At 40.8% G+C, this 15,664-nt stretch overlaps 1 protein-coding gene across 1 annotated transcript in view; it reads right to left on the reverse strand.

The window, feature by feature from the left end:
• The window catches only part of LAMA3 (laminin, alpha 3), a 118,773-nt gene that overhangs the window by 36,722 nt on the left and 66,387 nt on the right, over positions 1-15,664 (reverse strand). Inside the window, exons 33-39 of the mRNA XM_009331488.1 lie at positions 14,641-14,785; positions 13,711-13,851; positions 12,163-12,327; positions 9,075-9,176; positions 8,031-8,114; positions 6,847-7,080; positions 1,643-1,756 (exon numbers count right to left, since the gene is read on the reverse strand). Coding sequence (XP_009329763.1) covers positions 1,643-1,756; positions 6,847-7,080; positions 8,031-8,114; positions 9,075-9,176; positions 12,163-12,327; positions 13,711-13,851; positions 14,641-14,785 — 985 coding nt within the window. The remainder of the gene's footprint in view (positions 1-1,642; positions 1,757-6,846; positions 7,081-8,030; positions 8,115-9,074; positions 9,177-12,162; positions 12,328-13,710; positions 13,852-14,640; positions 14,786-15,664) is intronic.

A 15,664-nucleotide genomic window follows, 5' to 3' on the forward strand; every position in this document is an offset into this window, starting at 1 on the left:
TGCACTCTGTTCTCCTCCACTTTCAGCAGCGCAGCACTGCACCCCTCTCCTTCCACCAGCACACAGCAGGATAGCTATCACCTGAGCTGGGGAGGATTGCACTGCTGCCACAGAGGAAAGAGTCAGCCTGGGCTTAGCCTCACAAAGCCTTCTCTGGAAGCTATCACTGGAGAGAAGCTGACATGTGAAGGTACTGGGGTCCAGTGCTCCAGGTGAGCGGGAAGAAGGAGGCCAAGTGAGCCAGCTTTGCACTTTGCATATGCAACTTGACAACTCCGCACTGGGAAGTCTCCTTGTCTTCTCTGCACCACTGCAGGTCTTTGTCCCATGGCTCCTCTACAGAGAGACAAACTTGCTCCTTATTAGGTGGATGCTCATGATGGAAATACAGGCCCTCTGGGCTTTCATTTTTCACCGCATTATCCTGGATGACTTTGCTTGCCCTAAATTTTGTCCCAGGGCCAAGTGTTGATTTAGCTCTAGCTATCTGAAAGTTAATCCAGCTGTGACAAGGAGGGGACAAAGAGAAACCTAAAGCACATACTTCATGAGGTAAAAGTGAAATTTGCTTTTTTTTTTTTCCCCTTTATAATTTTCATCTGAAGTAAAACTTCCTCATCTTTATAGCTCTGCTGCAGCACTTTCCTGTCACAGCCTGCCCTGCCTCTCCAAAGCAGCAGCCTGTAAGTCATCCCCCAGAATGGGCTGAATTGGTTTATAGTTTCCATTAAAGCAAGAGGGTTGGTTGAGACAAAGTCGGGGGGAATGACATAACGCACAGGAATGCACCGCAGGCGGAACGGATGCAGCACGAACAAGGAAGAAATAACAGAGAAGACAGACCATGAAAGATGTTGGCAAGGTTCTTGTTTACACAGTAAGTGAAAAATTAGTAAAGTTTTTAAGCGGGAATTTTTCAGAACGAACTGTTCAAAGAAGCGTCAGGGATATAAGCTGGAGAAGCACAGTCGGCCAAATGTCACACTTGCATTGCTATGAGGGCTGATCCATTCCTATGAGGCTGCTTTGGGTTTTATACAGTGTGCCAGGAAGCAGAGTCTGCCCCACTGTATCTTCTGTAACAACTGAAATTTTCTAATTAATCTAACTTTTATCCCCTTTATCTCATCTTATTTACTCCAATTTTTTTTTAATCCATCTAGCTGTCAATGAAGATTAGTGGAGATTTAGTGATGCTGATTAAACACAAGATTCTGCAAAAGCTATGCTATGCATTAATGCGCTATTTGTCAGTGTTGGCAAACCCTAGTATATATGTATAAAACTAAGGACTGCATATGCCAGGATAAGAACCCATATTTATTATAAATAACTGCAAACACTTACATATGTGCTCATTTGGTGACTTTTTGCATCATGAGCTAGCAAAAAATATAGGGGAAAGAAGAAAACAAAACCAAGGACACAAATTATTCTAATCACCCACAGTTATGTTAAGTATACATGTAAGTGTATGCAACTTAGGCTCATTAACAGTACAAGATGTAGAGAATGAAGCATGCAAGGATTATTTTTAGTTGCTAGGAATTTAACAATACTGTATAGTGCAAACTGCTGTAAGGTAAATTTTTGTTTTTCCTTTTTTTTCAAATTAATTTCTTGAATGTTAGTATTTACTTACAATACATTTTCCAGTACCATCTTGACACCTATTTGAATTTCCATTGCAGTTGCAGGGGACACAGCGTCCAGTAAATAATCCTTTATTCTCACGATAAAATCCAAGGCCACATTCCTAGACAGTAAGAAGAGAGGAAAAAAAAATAGTTTGTGTTGGTGGGAAGAAGTTTTACAGGTTATGGGAAGGGTATTTTGAGATTGTTTGCTATTTCCAAGGAATAGTGAAGGTGTGCATTTCCTGGCAAGCTCTTCTAAGCCCATATTATTGCTTAAATAATAAGTATTTTAACACAACGAATGGCAACAAAGAATGGAGCTGAAGGAGTTTCAGCCTAAGCATCTGAGCCCTGTGCTCTACACTTTATGGTAGTGGGGATTTCATCAGTTTGACTCTAACCTCTGAGCAAAACACATTTCCTGTGGCTATGTACAAAGGTGTAGAATATGACTTTTAAACTACAGAAAAAGATTTGGATATAGATTCATACTACAGTCTTCTCAAAGAAGAATCCTCCTGGGGGCTATCACAACTCAAATGAAGCACATGATTGGGAAAAACCAGCATGGATTCACCAAGGGCAAATCGTGCTTGACAGACCTGATCACCTTCTATAGCAAAGTAACCTGCTCGGTTGATGTGGGGTGAGCGGTGGACATTGTCTACCTGGACTTCTCCAAGGCTTTCGATACGGTTTCCCACAGCCTCCTCCTAGAGAAACTGATGCGTTACGGTCTAGACAAGTGGTCTGTGCAGTGGGTGGGGAACTGGCTGACAGGCCGCACCCAGAGGGTGGTGGTAAATAGCTCCTTTTCAAACTGGCAACCTGTCACAAGTGGGGTCCCCCAGGGATCAATACTGGGCGCAATGCTGTTTAATATCTTCCTAAGTGATCTGGACGATGTGATCAGCGTACCCTGATGAAGTCTGATGATGATACCAAACTGAGTGGGGAAGTGGACACTTTGGATGGGAGAGCCACCCTGCCAGGAAGACCTGGATAGGCTGGAAGAGTGGGCTAACAAGAACCTTATGAAGTTCAACAGGGACAACTGTAAGGTCTTGCACCTGGGAAAACATAATCCAGGAGTGCAGTACAGGCTGGGATCTACCCTGCTGGGGAGCAGCTCTGTGGAAAGGGACCTGGGGGTCCTGGTGGACAACCAGCTCAGTATTAGTGAACAGTGTGCTGCTGCGGCAAAGAAAGTCGGCAGGATGCTGGGTTGCATCAACAAGGGCATCACCAGCAGAGATAAAGAAGTCATTATCCCACTCTACTCAGCACTTGTCAGGCCACACCTCGAATACTGTGTTCAGTTTTGGTCCCCGTTGTACAAAAAAGATGTGGACAGGCTGGAGAGAGCCCAGAGAAGGGCCACAAAGATGATCAAAGGGCTGGGAAGCCTGTCATATGAGGAAAGGCTAAGAGAACTGTGTTTATTCAGCCTTGAGAAAAGAAGACTTAGGGGAAACCTTATCGCCATGTTCCAGTATTTAAAAGATGGAGACTCCCTTTTTACGGGTAATGAGTACAAGTTACTCCTGGGGAGATTCTGATTGGACACAAGAGGAAAATTTTTCACAATGAGAACAGTCAGCCATTGGAATAATCTCCCCAGAGAAGTGGTGGATTCCCCAACATTGGACACTTTTAAGATCCGGCTGGACAGGGTGCTGGGCCGTCTTGTCTAGACCATGCTTTGGCAAGAAAGGTTGGACCAGGTGATCCTTGACATGCCTTCTAACCTGGTATTCTATGATTCTATGATTCTATCAACATACGGAAATCTCACATGTTAGCTAGCAGTTACATGAAATCTTGATATTAATTTAACTACGGTGTATTCCTTGGAAATAATTCTAATGAGATATCTCTTACATTAATTCATCATGACTTCCACAATAAGTCTACCTAGAGCTATACAAAACCATGCTTAGACAGAGCTAGGCGATATAGCAAAACACACAGCAGTCTAATTTCTAAGTACGTACAGGCTTGTCCTGGAGACCTGGGAAGCATGAGAAGAACGTTCAGCTATTGAGGGCACAGGAGCAGAAGCACAGCCTGTCATATCAAAGTCAAGTTTAAATAAGGAGCTGAACCAGAGGAAGATTATGAATGAAGCAAGAGACATGAAGTTTGTTAGCCTACACCAGGAAGGTAGTAACTAGTATGTTAAAACTAGGTTTTTGCTTGGCATGGGCAGGGAAAGCCCAAAGGTAGGGAAGGAATTCTTCCTGGGCATGGAGCCTTCCCGTATACAGACCGATTCAAAAATTCATTCCCACCTTCTCTGCTCACCATCCTCCTGGCACACCAACCACACCAAAAATGACCGGACATTAAGTCTATCCCTTCTATTCCCTAGCCCCTTTTCACTAGTAACTAAGCTGGCGTGGTGCAAGGAAGATCAGAGGCTGTATGGAAGCGGGGAGAAAGCAGTGCTCCCCATGAAGCAAATGCCTCCCAGGTTCCTGCCTCCAGCAATGTACTTCTGTGCTGTACCTATACCTCACTTGTACCTCACGTTAGGGGCTGGCCCCAATGACATTCAGAAAACAAGTGACAGTTGAACTTCAAAGCCATAAATCTTTTCTCATAGCAATTGCACCATCAAGACTGATGGGACTAATCTAAAGAGCAAAGAGTTTGTGGGATGGTGTTTTAAAACATGTTCCAGTGGTTTGAGGTGTAAGTTATTTATGCAGGGACAGGACTAACCAGTGAATTTATCAACCATGTAACTACCAGAGAAAAAAGAGAATCACTTGTCCCTAAGCAGATCCCAAAAGGAATATTGAGTTATTGCTCTTTAAACAACAGTTGCTAGTGGCACCTTTGCCTTCTTTACATGCGGGATAAATGAGAAAAAAAAAAGTCTACAGAATACTAGTATCAGCAGCAGCTTTTGATACTGACTTCAGTGTGAGCAGGGACTGAATTTAGTATAGGCAGTTGAAATTTTTCAGATACATTTTTAAAAGGGTGAATACGTTCCTTGAACAACAGGGAGCCAATATACACAGCTTCTGAAGAAACCAGGGCCTGAAATACATTAAACAGCATGACTAAGTAAAATATAGGCTCTAATGCATACAGATTTTATTTACTGAAAGTCTCTTTTTGGAGAGCAAAATGAATCACTCATTTTAAAAATATATCCAAATGCATTTGGAAAAAAATCTACGCAGCTTTTTGTTTTTCCATTTATGCTGTCCTTAAAACAACACATTTGGAGTACATGGGCACTTTGTTTTTGAAGCAGCATTCGTGATACTGAGAAATTGATTCCATACAAAGATAAAGCTCTAGGCATTTTCAAGTGCTTAGGAGTTCAGGCTGACTGTTTTCAACTAAACAAGGATTAAAAGAAACTTGTTGCACATGCTTTTGTTAGGAAAGTACTTAGAGATATAAGAAGATTAGCCTTCTTATTACTTTTAAGTAATTTAGGAGTTGTTATCAAGTTAGTTCATTTAAAAACAAAGAGAAAGAAGGAAGCAAGCAAGGAAGGGAAAATGAACAAATTACCTGTCTCAGGTAAAAATCCCTTTGAACTTGTTGCTGCTGACTCCTCTCCTGAAGGTGAGGATAGGACAGCCTCTGTTGCATGCCTTGTGCTAAACAACACCCCAGGGCTACTAACGTGACAACCAGCCATCCTACATTCCTCGGCCTCTGTGCTTGGGCCATCATTTTACTTTAGCTCCACTGTGAACATATGCTGCTATCCTTCTGGTGCTCGCCCGTTCTCTTATACTCTCCCTTCTTCTCCAGCTTCTGACTCAGATTAATGAGGCTCTGTACTGTGATGGGCCCCACCTTTAAACTTTATACATGAGTCAAGTTGTACAGCACACATTACCATTCCTGAGGTTAACAAGTAACCCCGCAGTTCCTGTAGCTCAATATATACCTAAGTCGGGGTGTGGCAGGCATCACCTCCTCCCCACCTAAGGCAGCCAGACAGAGCTAGGTGATTAGAGCAGTAAATCACTGCCTGAGTAATGCTGCATAAACATATGGGGCTTATGAATTACCCAGGTGAGTGTCTTGATCACTTCCTTTGGCTATGTATTTCCACTAGGTTATATAAAAAAACCCAACACCTTAGTTTATAAAGGCAGTATGTTGAAAGCAATGGGATGGTAGTAGGAATTTTGGTCAATGCTCATCAATTTGCGTGTGACACAGAACATCAAATGTGTGAAAAAATAAGTTTCTAGAAATATTTCCAAAATGGTATATGACAGATGATGGAGAGCTGCCCTGAGCAGTGGATGCACACACGAGACATAAGCCAACCGTAAATGTTGTTTTGTTCAGTCTCTCTGCAGCTGCTCTGGTCTAGATATTATTCTTTCACTCTCATTTCAAAAACGTTTGCAAGGTTAGTACAGCAATTGCTGCTTTATGGTAACCCCAAACCATTTTCTGAGAGAATAATTCCTCATATTTTGTGCACTTTGTACACCGCTTATCTCTCCGGTACTTTATTCTGCTGCCTTGGGTGCTTACACATGGGAACAGTCGAGCTCTAAGCTAAGCAAAGTGACAACCAAAAGAATTACAGCTACGGGAACAGCATCAGGGACAGGATATATAACTGCGGCTGGGATTTCACCGTTCTTCAGGTAACAGTATTACTTTGCAATGTTCACATTATCTTTCATGAGAGTATCTCCAAATATTTTTTTCAAATATTCTAACTTCAGCTTTCAAATATTTTCCTATAAAAATAGGAAAAGTGTTAGTCACTCTGTGAAAATAGGGAAGTATGCAGAATTGCCTAGGTTCAGGTTACTTCCCTTGGACCTTGTCATGCATTTCCCGGATAAAACAAGGAAACTTGTCTGCGTGTAGGGTCTCACAGACTTTGATCAAGTCAACTCTGACCTTCCCTCCATTACAGTAAGTGTCAACTGAGATTATTCAGCCTCTCGTAGGGCATCACAGAAGAATCCCTCATTATAGTGCCTTACATATGTAAAATGACATTCACAGTTCCGCAAAAGCAATCGTGAGCTGAATAACCCCACAGTGCTTCTTAGACAGTGAAAGTATTTGAGCCATTGAAAGTGCACAAGCTTACAAGAAGCACGTTTAATTACTTTAATAACTAGCCTGTTCCTCTAACTAAGCCAGTATGCATAGCTGTAGGCAAGACAGAAGATAATGGTACAGTATGGAAGCAAACGCTTCCTACCTGACATGAGTCACCAGCGTACTCCGGAGGGCAGGAGCATGTCTCTACACTGTATGCAATGCTGCTGCTGCTTCCTGCGCTGGTGGCTTCTTCCAGCCCAACCTCACCAAGGGTTAATCGCTGAGTCTCCGTGAAGTAAAGGCCTCTGATGTGTAAGCCATCTAGTCTAGACAGGATTATCATCAGTTCTTCTCTGGATACCGGGTTATTGCTGCTGGCATGCCTGAAGTTTCCCTGCACATTAAGGGTACAAAATGAGCACGGCTGCTTCTTAAAAAGAGTATCTGCAAAGAAGACAGGATGACAGAAAAAGGGAGAAAACCCCCATGGAACAGACCTCTATAGTGCCAATTGGTGGGGGGCGAAATAGAGGTCAGGAAAATAAATACAATTAAAGTAAACACAGGATAGGTGGGTAAAGGAATAATGAGCATAGAAAGGGATGTACCCTTCACTTTGCAAGGTACATACAGCTTTGAGGTATTGAAAAGTGAAGAAGCATAAGGGTTCTTCTTCAGTCATTCAAATTTCTTTGAGGTATCGCCCACCAAACCATAAAAGGGTGGAGGAAAATGCTTTTATTTTTAAGAGTAAGCAAAGTCCTAGAAATCCAGTCTTTGAGGGCTGCCTTCACATGCTTTCTTGTTGCTGATAGACACAGCATTACTGAAAACGGAATCTGGCTTTTTTGCCTATATATGAGACAGAAATAAATAACCCAGCTTGACCTTCTGAGGACAGATTTAAGGTAGGAATAATCCCTGCTAAAGTCACCTGCCTGAATGTTGGACACCCACCTAGCTACCAAACTAGGTAGCTAGACACCAAGGAAAACAGATAACAGTTCATTCCACCTCTATTAAGTACAGTCTGGGGCTGCGATGAATCATCTTCCACTGATGACTGATTCAGCATTACTCCACTGGCCCTGGAGGGAGTGCTAAGGGCTAAATTGGACCCAAGATGCCTAACTTAGAGGTGCTAAAATTAGGTGGCATGAACCAGAACCTACGTTCAATGTGGCAGTAAAGAGAGAGAAAAAATGTTTATATTTAAGGTCTACAGTATTTAAGTTTATATTCATTAACATTATCAAGTATTTGGTATTTCTGCACCTATTACCTGCGTATTTTTTATGTGCCACTGCGAAGAAAAGGGAAGGCCATTCCATTTTCATTTCTTACCTCAACTAGCTGCACACGGCCATAATATTGACGGTCAGGCAGTGGGTTGTTGGGATCCATATAAACAACTTTCATTTGCTGGCCCTATAAGAGAATGAGGATATAAAATTGCCATTTCACTACTTTGTATGGTAAAGTGTTCAGATGCAATAAAATTTGGTGAAGCACATTAATCCTGTTTCCCTTTGGGGAATAAAAACTAAGTAATCCTAGGAAAACTGTATGTGATTTTGTCAGCGAAGTGGTATAGCAAGCACTGTGTTCTAGTGTCAGCAGGGTTTTCACTGCTTTTGCCTATTAACAACCTTGCTTTCAAATAAAACACTAAGAGAATTAAATTAATGCTGACCAATTTTCACAGGAACTAGTTATTACTTTTGAGTAAAAATGTTTTTGCGTTTTCAAACACTCTCCCTTGCATTCTGGTGCACAAACAACTTTGGATACTACTGTAGTACTTTATGAGGCATATTTCCCAATAAGAATCCCAGAATACTGCATTAGTATTTCTGATGGTCTGAAGAAACAAAAGCACCCCCTTGGGAATTTCAACAAACAGTAGAAGATTTCAATTTTGGCCCTAAAGTGATTAAATTAGAAAACTGTTAACCTAAAATGCATTTTTACTTCAGTCCCTTGAAGCCTTATAATTATGCTTAATTTTATGCTGAAGAAAATTCTCACAGAAAATGAGATTAATTACACATGGAATCCAGGGCATATTTTGCAGAGTCGAACCTATACTTGTTGACAAGTGTGCAAGGCATTAATTAATTTTTTTCCACAGGTGCACTTTACAGAGAAAATTCTGTTTTATTTGTTCTCAAGTCAGTTATGCTTAATAATATGTTACTTTGGCAACAGAGATAGGTGTGTTGATGCCTTTGAGCAAAACGCAGTAAAATCACTTTTACAGAAATGCAGCAAGTTGCTATAAAAGTTAAGCACACTATAGGAGCAAAATTTGCCATGGTTGTCAGGTAACAGAAAAAAATCATGGTATTGTTACTGCTTGAAAGAAAAAAATAGTATTTCAAAACTTACTGTTAGTTGTATATCAGGTTTCTTATCCAGAAGAACCATGCCCTCACTAGGTAAACCAAAAGATTTCACTTGGTAACTTAGGAAGCCACCATATGAAGAAAGCTATAACAAAATGCACAAGACCAGAGATACTTTACTGCACTATTGCTTGATATTAATATAACTTTGCATTCAAGTTTACCCCGTTTCCCAGCACTGTAAATAATATATTTACTCTTTGTTCTTTAGTCCAAATATGAAAATATGTGTTGCTTGGAAGAAATTACTTTTAATTTTGTTTACTTTGTGTATCTGACATCACTTTTTGAGCAGTGCCTGTTACTGTTCTCTGGAAGGTTACCTGCATTGGGGTTTTTTTTCATACCCGGGATCATACCATCTGTGATGGAGAAATCACACGTTCACATGAGCATTGTTCTTCCCCAGACTCTACAGAGCAGATTTGGCTCATCAAGAGCAGATGTCAGACTGACGGTGAAAGTGGTGGTGAACCCCATGAACAGCCATGGATAAAAAGGAGAAGTCAGACTAAGCATGTTTAAAGGTGGCCTTCATAGGCCAGCATTTTCTAACCTTACTTCAAACATGAATCTAATCAGGAAATCTTTGCTCCACCTTTTGGAGGACAGGACTTCCACTGATATCAGCTCTGTTGTAAACAGCCTGGGAGCTGAAACCACACTTCTTTTGGCTCCACTATAGGTGACCACAGGTGGCATCAACCCCAACCAAATACATACGCTGCTGCCCAAAACAAAGACTTAGGCAAGTATGTTCGAATCATCTGACAAACAGCTTCCCTGGGTCGTGTATGAGTGAGTCAGTTCAAAACATACAAAGAGGAAAAGAAGCTCCAGGGACAGCCTAGACAGTTTTTGTTCCAAGAAGAGCCTAGAAGCAAGGTTTGTGGGTACTAGGTGAAACCAGGTGTTTTGCCACAGATACACTACTTTGTTTTGCACCCCTTGCTGTTTGCCCTTATAGCTTACGCTTGGTTTTGACATGGGAGGAAGAACTGCTTTGTCAGTTTTTGGCGTTCTGCAGGTAAGCACCAGCCTTCACTCTACCCCTTTCCATGTACTTTGATGAATTACAAACAAAACACAGACATCTCAGTACTAAATGCGTTCCTTGGATCACAGGGCTGTAATTAACCTTATTATCTTTAGCCAACTGCATTTTCAAAAGCATCATTTGGAACATTGGCTATATTTTGCCAACACAATCAAAACGACCTGTATAAATAATTTTTTTTCAAAAACATAAGAAAATTCAAATTAGAGCTAATTCCTATTTAACACACATTTTAGGACTGCACCATATGACAGGCTGTTATGTTACTGCTTTTGAAATTTTTTTTTTAAATGGAAAAATATTGGTGTTATAAACTTCCTCTGTATTCTATATGTACAGTATTTATTTTCTAACATAAAGAGTGGTCTATTAAATAGAATGTTAAAATACACAAGAGCAGAAAATGGAGATGATGTGATCTGAATTTCTCTATGACTGTTAGTTCCTGCACTGCTATAGATTTTATATTTATAGATTTGCTGTATTTATATAAATACAATTATTTATATATTTATTGTTGCTCTTCCCTTTTAACTTTGTAAACAAAAGATCGAGAGAGGAAAGGAAATATACTCTGCTAAATATTAATGTTCCAGTGGAATTAATTAAAAGGTTTAAGGTAATGGAAAACAGTATTTATACCCTCATCATAATGAAAAATGTCTGGAGTGATCTTGTTCACATCTTCCAAAAGAGGTGCTATCCCTGGAAGTAGACCAAAACCTGGCATTTTCAGAATACAATAAAGTAAATGATTGGTAAACTTATGAGCTTGTAAAACCAAGCATCAAGATACCATTTTTGGGGGGACTTTCACTACTGCAGTATAGCCAGTGCTAAAATATACACTTACACACAGTGTATGGTAAAAGCAGGTCCAAAAATAGTTCTATTTTATTTACAGTGTTGTCATCGTAAATAAAAGCAAGTCATGGCATGCCTAGTTAGATACTGTGACACGCAACATAAAACTCATAGCACTGTTCGTAATAGCTGTGTTTAAAAATGGTTATTGCCTTCTTTATATTTTGTTATGGGAACAACAAAAGTCCTTCTGGTTTAACACTGTAGTAGATAAAGTACGCTTCATCATGAACTTTCTTTGAAAAAGAATTTGTAGACATTGAAACAAGAACCTCTATAACATTAACAAAAAGCACCCTAACTAAATGTGCTGTTCAACTGAAAGATATTTACCTGCGAGCATAGGAGAGCAGGGTGAAAAATACTGCTCTAGTCCTTAAAATGCGGACTAAGAGGAACTTCAAAAATTGTACCATCTTTAATGCTCTTGTGTCTAACCCATTTGTTTTCACTTGTGTGACAGTAGGATTGCATCTGAAAAGCCTGTGTGCCCTACAACTGGCTAGTAACTATTGACACTGTCAGAGCTGCCAACAGGGAGAACCTGGGGCTCTGGGCCTGCAAGGCACCACTAGCAAAGTCCTCCTGGTCAGCGTAACCCCCAGGCTGAAATGCTGATAGGTGTTAACCGTGAGCAAGGGCCTGCCCCCATGCATGAGTAGAAAGAGCAGCAAGCAGTTCAAAGAATACAAAGGTTGGAAAACCAGGTGTTGCTCTTCCTAAGAAGAGGGTTGGGTTTTTTCGTGCCACTGAGCACTTAATCACCTTTTATTCTTTTGGAAATCTGTCCAGGAGGTACTCTGGGGAGTCTAAAGGCTATTCGGGCACATTGGCAAGCTCTACGTGTTCTGGGTTTCAGAAAAGCGGCTGAAGGTACCAGCTCCCTGAACCGTAGCTTCTGACCATGCTGTTTACATAAAGACCTCCCTGGCACCCAGCAAGATGATTAATTCTGTATTATTGGTTACAATTTTAACATTGTACTCAAAAGTCAAATGCTGTGATTCCTAGCATGTCAGGGAAGAGAGAGAAGAATCTCGTGAGGGAAGAGACAGAAACGTATCTAAGAAAAACAAGGAGACTGTTTATCAACAATGCTGGCAAAAAATGAATACGTGCTATTAAAACAGATGAGCGAGGTGTCATTTACCTTCTCTCCCAGGTAAGAGGGCGGTGCTTTCCAGTACAAACTATGCACTGAAGCAGGCAATTCTTGAACATCAGCCACTACACTATTACTGACTGGATTGAAAGTGACTGGAATGACAATATTTTCATCCACTGCCTCCAAGCGCCAGTTCCTCATGTCCACAAACTAATGAAAATACATAAAGGAAATAAAAGCTTGTTTCATCCTTTATTAAGCTTTACCAGCACCAAGTAATGAGGAGAAATTGTTTAGCCTCTGTAATTCCCCAAGCATGAACTTCAACCCCTTCAGAGCCAGCCTAAAATCTTTTCTCAGTGGAGGTTGCAAGGACCTCAAAAGAGAGCGTAAGCGGGACAGATGTGCCAAAGCTACTTGGGATGCAGGCATCTGGTTTGTCAGCTGCAAACTAAATTCTATATTCAGTCACATGAAGGCATAACCCTTCTGGAGGTGACTAGGAGTTGTGTACACAAACTCAAGGACATAATTGGGAGGTGCTTTTTTAAATCCATTCCGAAATCAAACCAAGGACAGTAACCTAAAAGACAAAATGGTACGTTAACTGGGAGGGAGGGGACATGGCAGGGTATTTTGGGTAGGCAGGCAATGTAGCCTAATATTCTGGCTCTTTAATAATGCACATTTTATGTTCATGGCTCTTGTTTCATGGAAGACCATGCATCCTGTTATTTATCATTATGCTGGGGGAAAGAAAGTATCATGCATATGTATGAGAACAGTTCTATGGTAGGTTGACCTTGGCTGGCCAGAGCAATAAAACAAAGATAGACATGTTTTCAGAACCAGTCTTTGGTAAGGACAAGTAATCACTAGAGGAAATCTTCCTAAAGCAAATGGAAGTTTGCTACTGACTTTACTGAGACCAGATTTTCATCCTTTGTGTGTAAACAATAAAGTGCCACAATCTGGATTGTACCGAGTCTATGTCTAAGCCTAAACTAAAGTCTTCATCCACCATTCTAGGGCTCTGCTTCTCACTTTGCTTTCTCTTGCATTGTTTCAGGCAGTTGTTCCTTCTTTTTCAGTCTTCAGCCACCTTACCGTTCAATTATGCTACTAAAAATCTATCTTCTCCTTCTTTTCTTACCCTTGATGTCGTATCTTTTTTTATAGGGAGGGAAGAAAGACAATTTTTACAATCTCTGTGGAATCTGTCACACATTTCTTAGGTTTCAAAATGCACTTATGATATAGACATGTAAACTGACATGTGCTTATCAATGCATCTTGAAGGAGACCCTTGACTTTAGTGACGAACCAGTGACTGAAGATAAAGCAATGGAAGGCCAGCTCAACTTCAGTACTAGTGATTTGTAAACAAACATGAAAATGGCCATTTCTGCTGAAAGGCACTTTCAGACCACCTAAGTCTTAACAAGGCTGCACTAAATCTGCACGATTGCTTGCAGAATATTGCTCATCCTCGGAAACTATTAAAATACTTTTCAATTTTGGAAGAAATCTGGCATTTCCTTAATGGAATAAATGCAAGTTCATGAGAGCAAAGAAAAAAAATATTGAATACACCTTGGTTCTACGACGATTTGTGCTGCGACAGTTGCTGGTTGCCCCAAAACAAAAGCAAGAGGTGCATCCCTTGGGATTAGAAGGGTCCAGATAAAAGGATCCTGGTCGGCAAATATCACATTCTGCACCTTCAACATTCTCCTGTTAAGGCATAGTTGAAAGAAATCTCAGAGTTTTCCTTTTGGTTTTGGTGAGGCCCCCAAATCTTCCTGCACGTAAAACAAACTTTCTGAAAGAATATGTATTTAAATGTATGGAAACATGAATGAAAACGTGTGATTGCCTGGATACACCATATTCCAAATGCAAATAAAACTGACTTCTTGGAGACTGTCTTAGTTACGAGCTGTCTTTCCAGTTTATAAAGTGAACCATTGAGTAATAAATATTAGTCAGAGACAGCTGGTAACTTCCCTGCCAAAACCCTCCTGCTGGCTTTTCCAACCCTACAATATAAAAGGTCACTCGTGAAAGTTCACATTTATCACATTTAATTATGCAGATCAGAACAAAAGAAGATTTCCTGGATATAATGATGTGGTGAAATGTCAACCGACATAATACGGCTAAAAAAAGCATAGGACCTGGTTAACATCCAAAAGTCAAGACGCAGATGCATAAAGCGGATCTGTGCAGGGTACCGACTGCTTCAGTGAATCAGTGGACATCTACTCTGTAGCACTGTAACACCCTGCAAAGCCTAAGACCACCTGTAAAACTGACAGATACTGAACTCATTAAAAAATGGCATTTAATTGCTACCACGATGATCTGTGCACATACTGCGAGGTGTGATGGTTTCATACAGCTGCATTTAATTCTTACTGAAAGGTTAATGATAAACTCACTTCATTCACCCCATTAAATACGAAATAGTCGCTGGTGTGCAAACAATGCTTGTGAATGCAGAAGTAATTCGATTTATCTGACCTTACAGAGACAAATTCCTGTCTGGGGATCGCAAACATCTGGTTCTGTTCCACCTCTGTTACAGTTACACGGCACGCAGTTTGGGAAACCGTAAGTACCAGGAGCACACTGATCACACTGCCGTCCTTTTATTCCTGGTTTGCATCTTTATCAACAAACAAACACAGAGGAGGGAGTCAATAAGGGAGGCAGGGACAGTGCGAGGAAGGGGAAATTAAAACAAAAGGCAGGTGGATCTTTGAAGTGATCGCATGGCTATGACACAACTTCATGACTTCCACGGACAAACAGCAGCAGGTTAGTACTGTTCTCAGATTCGAATGGTGAGATGTTTTCTATGGTCATGGAACTGATTAGGAATGGATTTGATTTTGAATGATATAAATGCTCACAATGGAGCTAAACTTCTGCAGCTGTTCAGTGCTTGCAGTGCAGAACTACTGTCTCTATACACCAAAATGTGAAACATGGATGTTGTACACAGGTAAGCGGAGCTGGAAGATTATTTATAGCTGGAGGATGTGACTGGGCATTTCTCAAGGCACTCACCTGCTATCAAAAAGGTGGAGAAGCCCAGGCATATGAATAATTATGGGGACTTCAACCTGCCACAAGGCTTGGGCTAGTTTACAACTGTTCACAAAGGATAAAATCCACTTTGCTCACAGTGAAGGCTGAATGCCTTGGATTTACTTACTAGGTGAAGTACAGAAGATGCAAAAAACACCACCAAACTATGAATAAGGCTTGAGATAAGAGAGAACATCTTTCAGCGGCAGCAGTTACTTCATCCTACCTCTACAACAAACTTGCACAGACCAATAAAACTAGTGAAAATGTAGGTCTGATGATCCCTCTTGCTTCTGTCTAAGCTGGCAATGTCTGTACCAGCCCAAAGGAGGTTTCAAGACAGTAAAGATCCATTGATAAAGAATGTCTGCCACCACCACCATCCACACCTTTACATTTTAGTTGTCATAAGATAATTTTTAAAAGCCTCAGCAAGTTGGTGGAGTCTCCTTTG

This window comes from Pygoscelis adeliae, unplaced genomic scaffold, assembly GCF_000699105.1.
Source record: "Pygoscelis adeliae isolate BGI_AS28 unplaced genomic scaffold, ASM69910v1 Scaffold108, whole genome shotgun sequence".
In the NCBI taxonomy this organism is placed as follows: Eukaryota; Metazoa; Chordata; class Aves; order Sphenisciformes; family Spheniscidae; genus Pygoscelis; species Pygoscelis adeliae.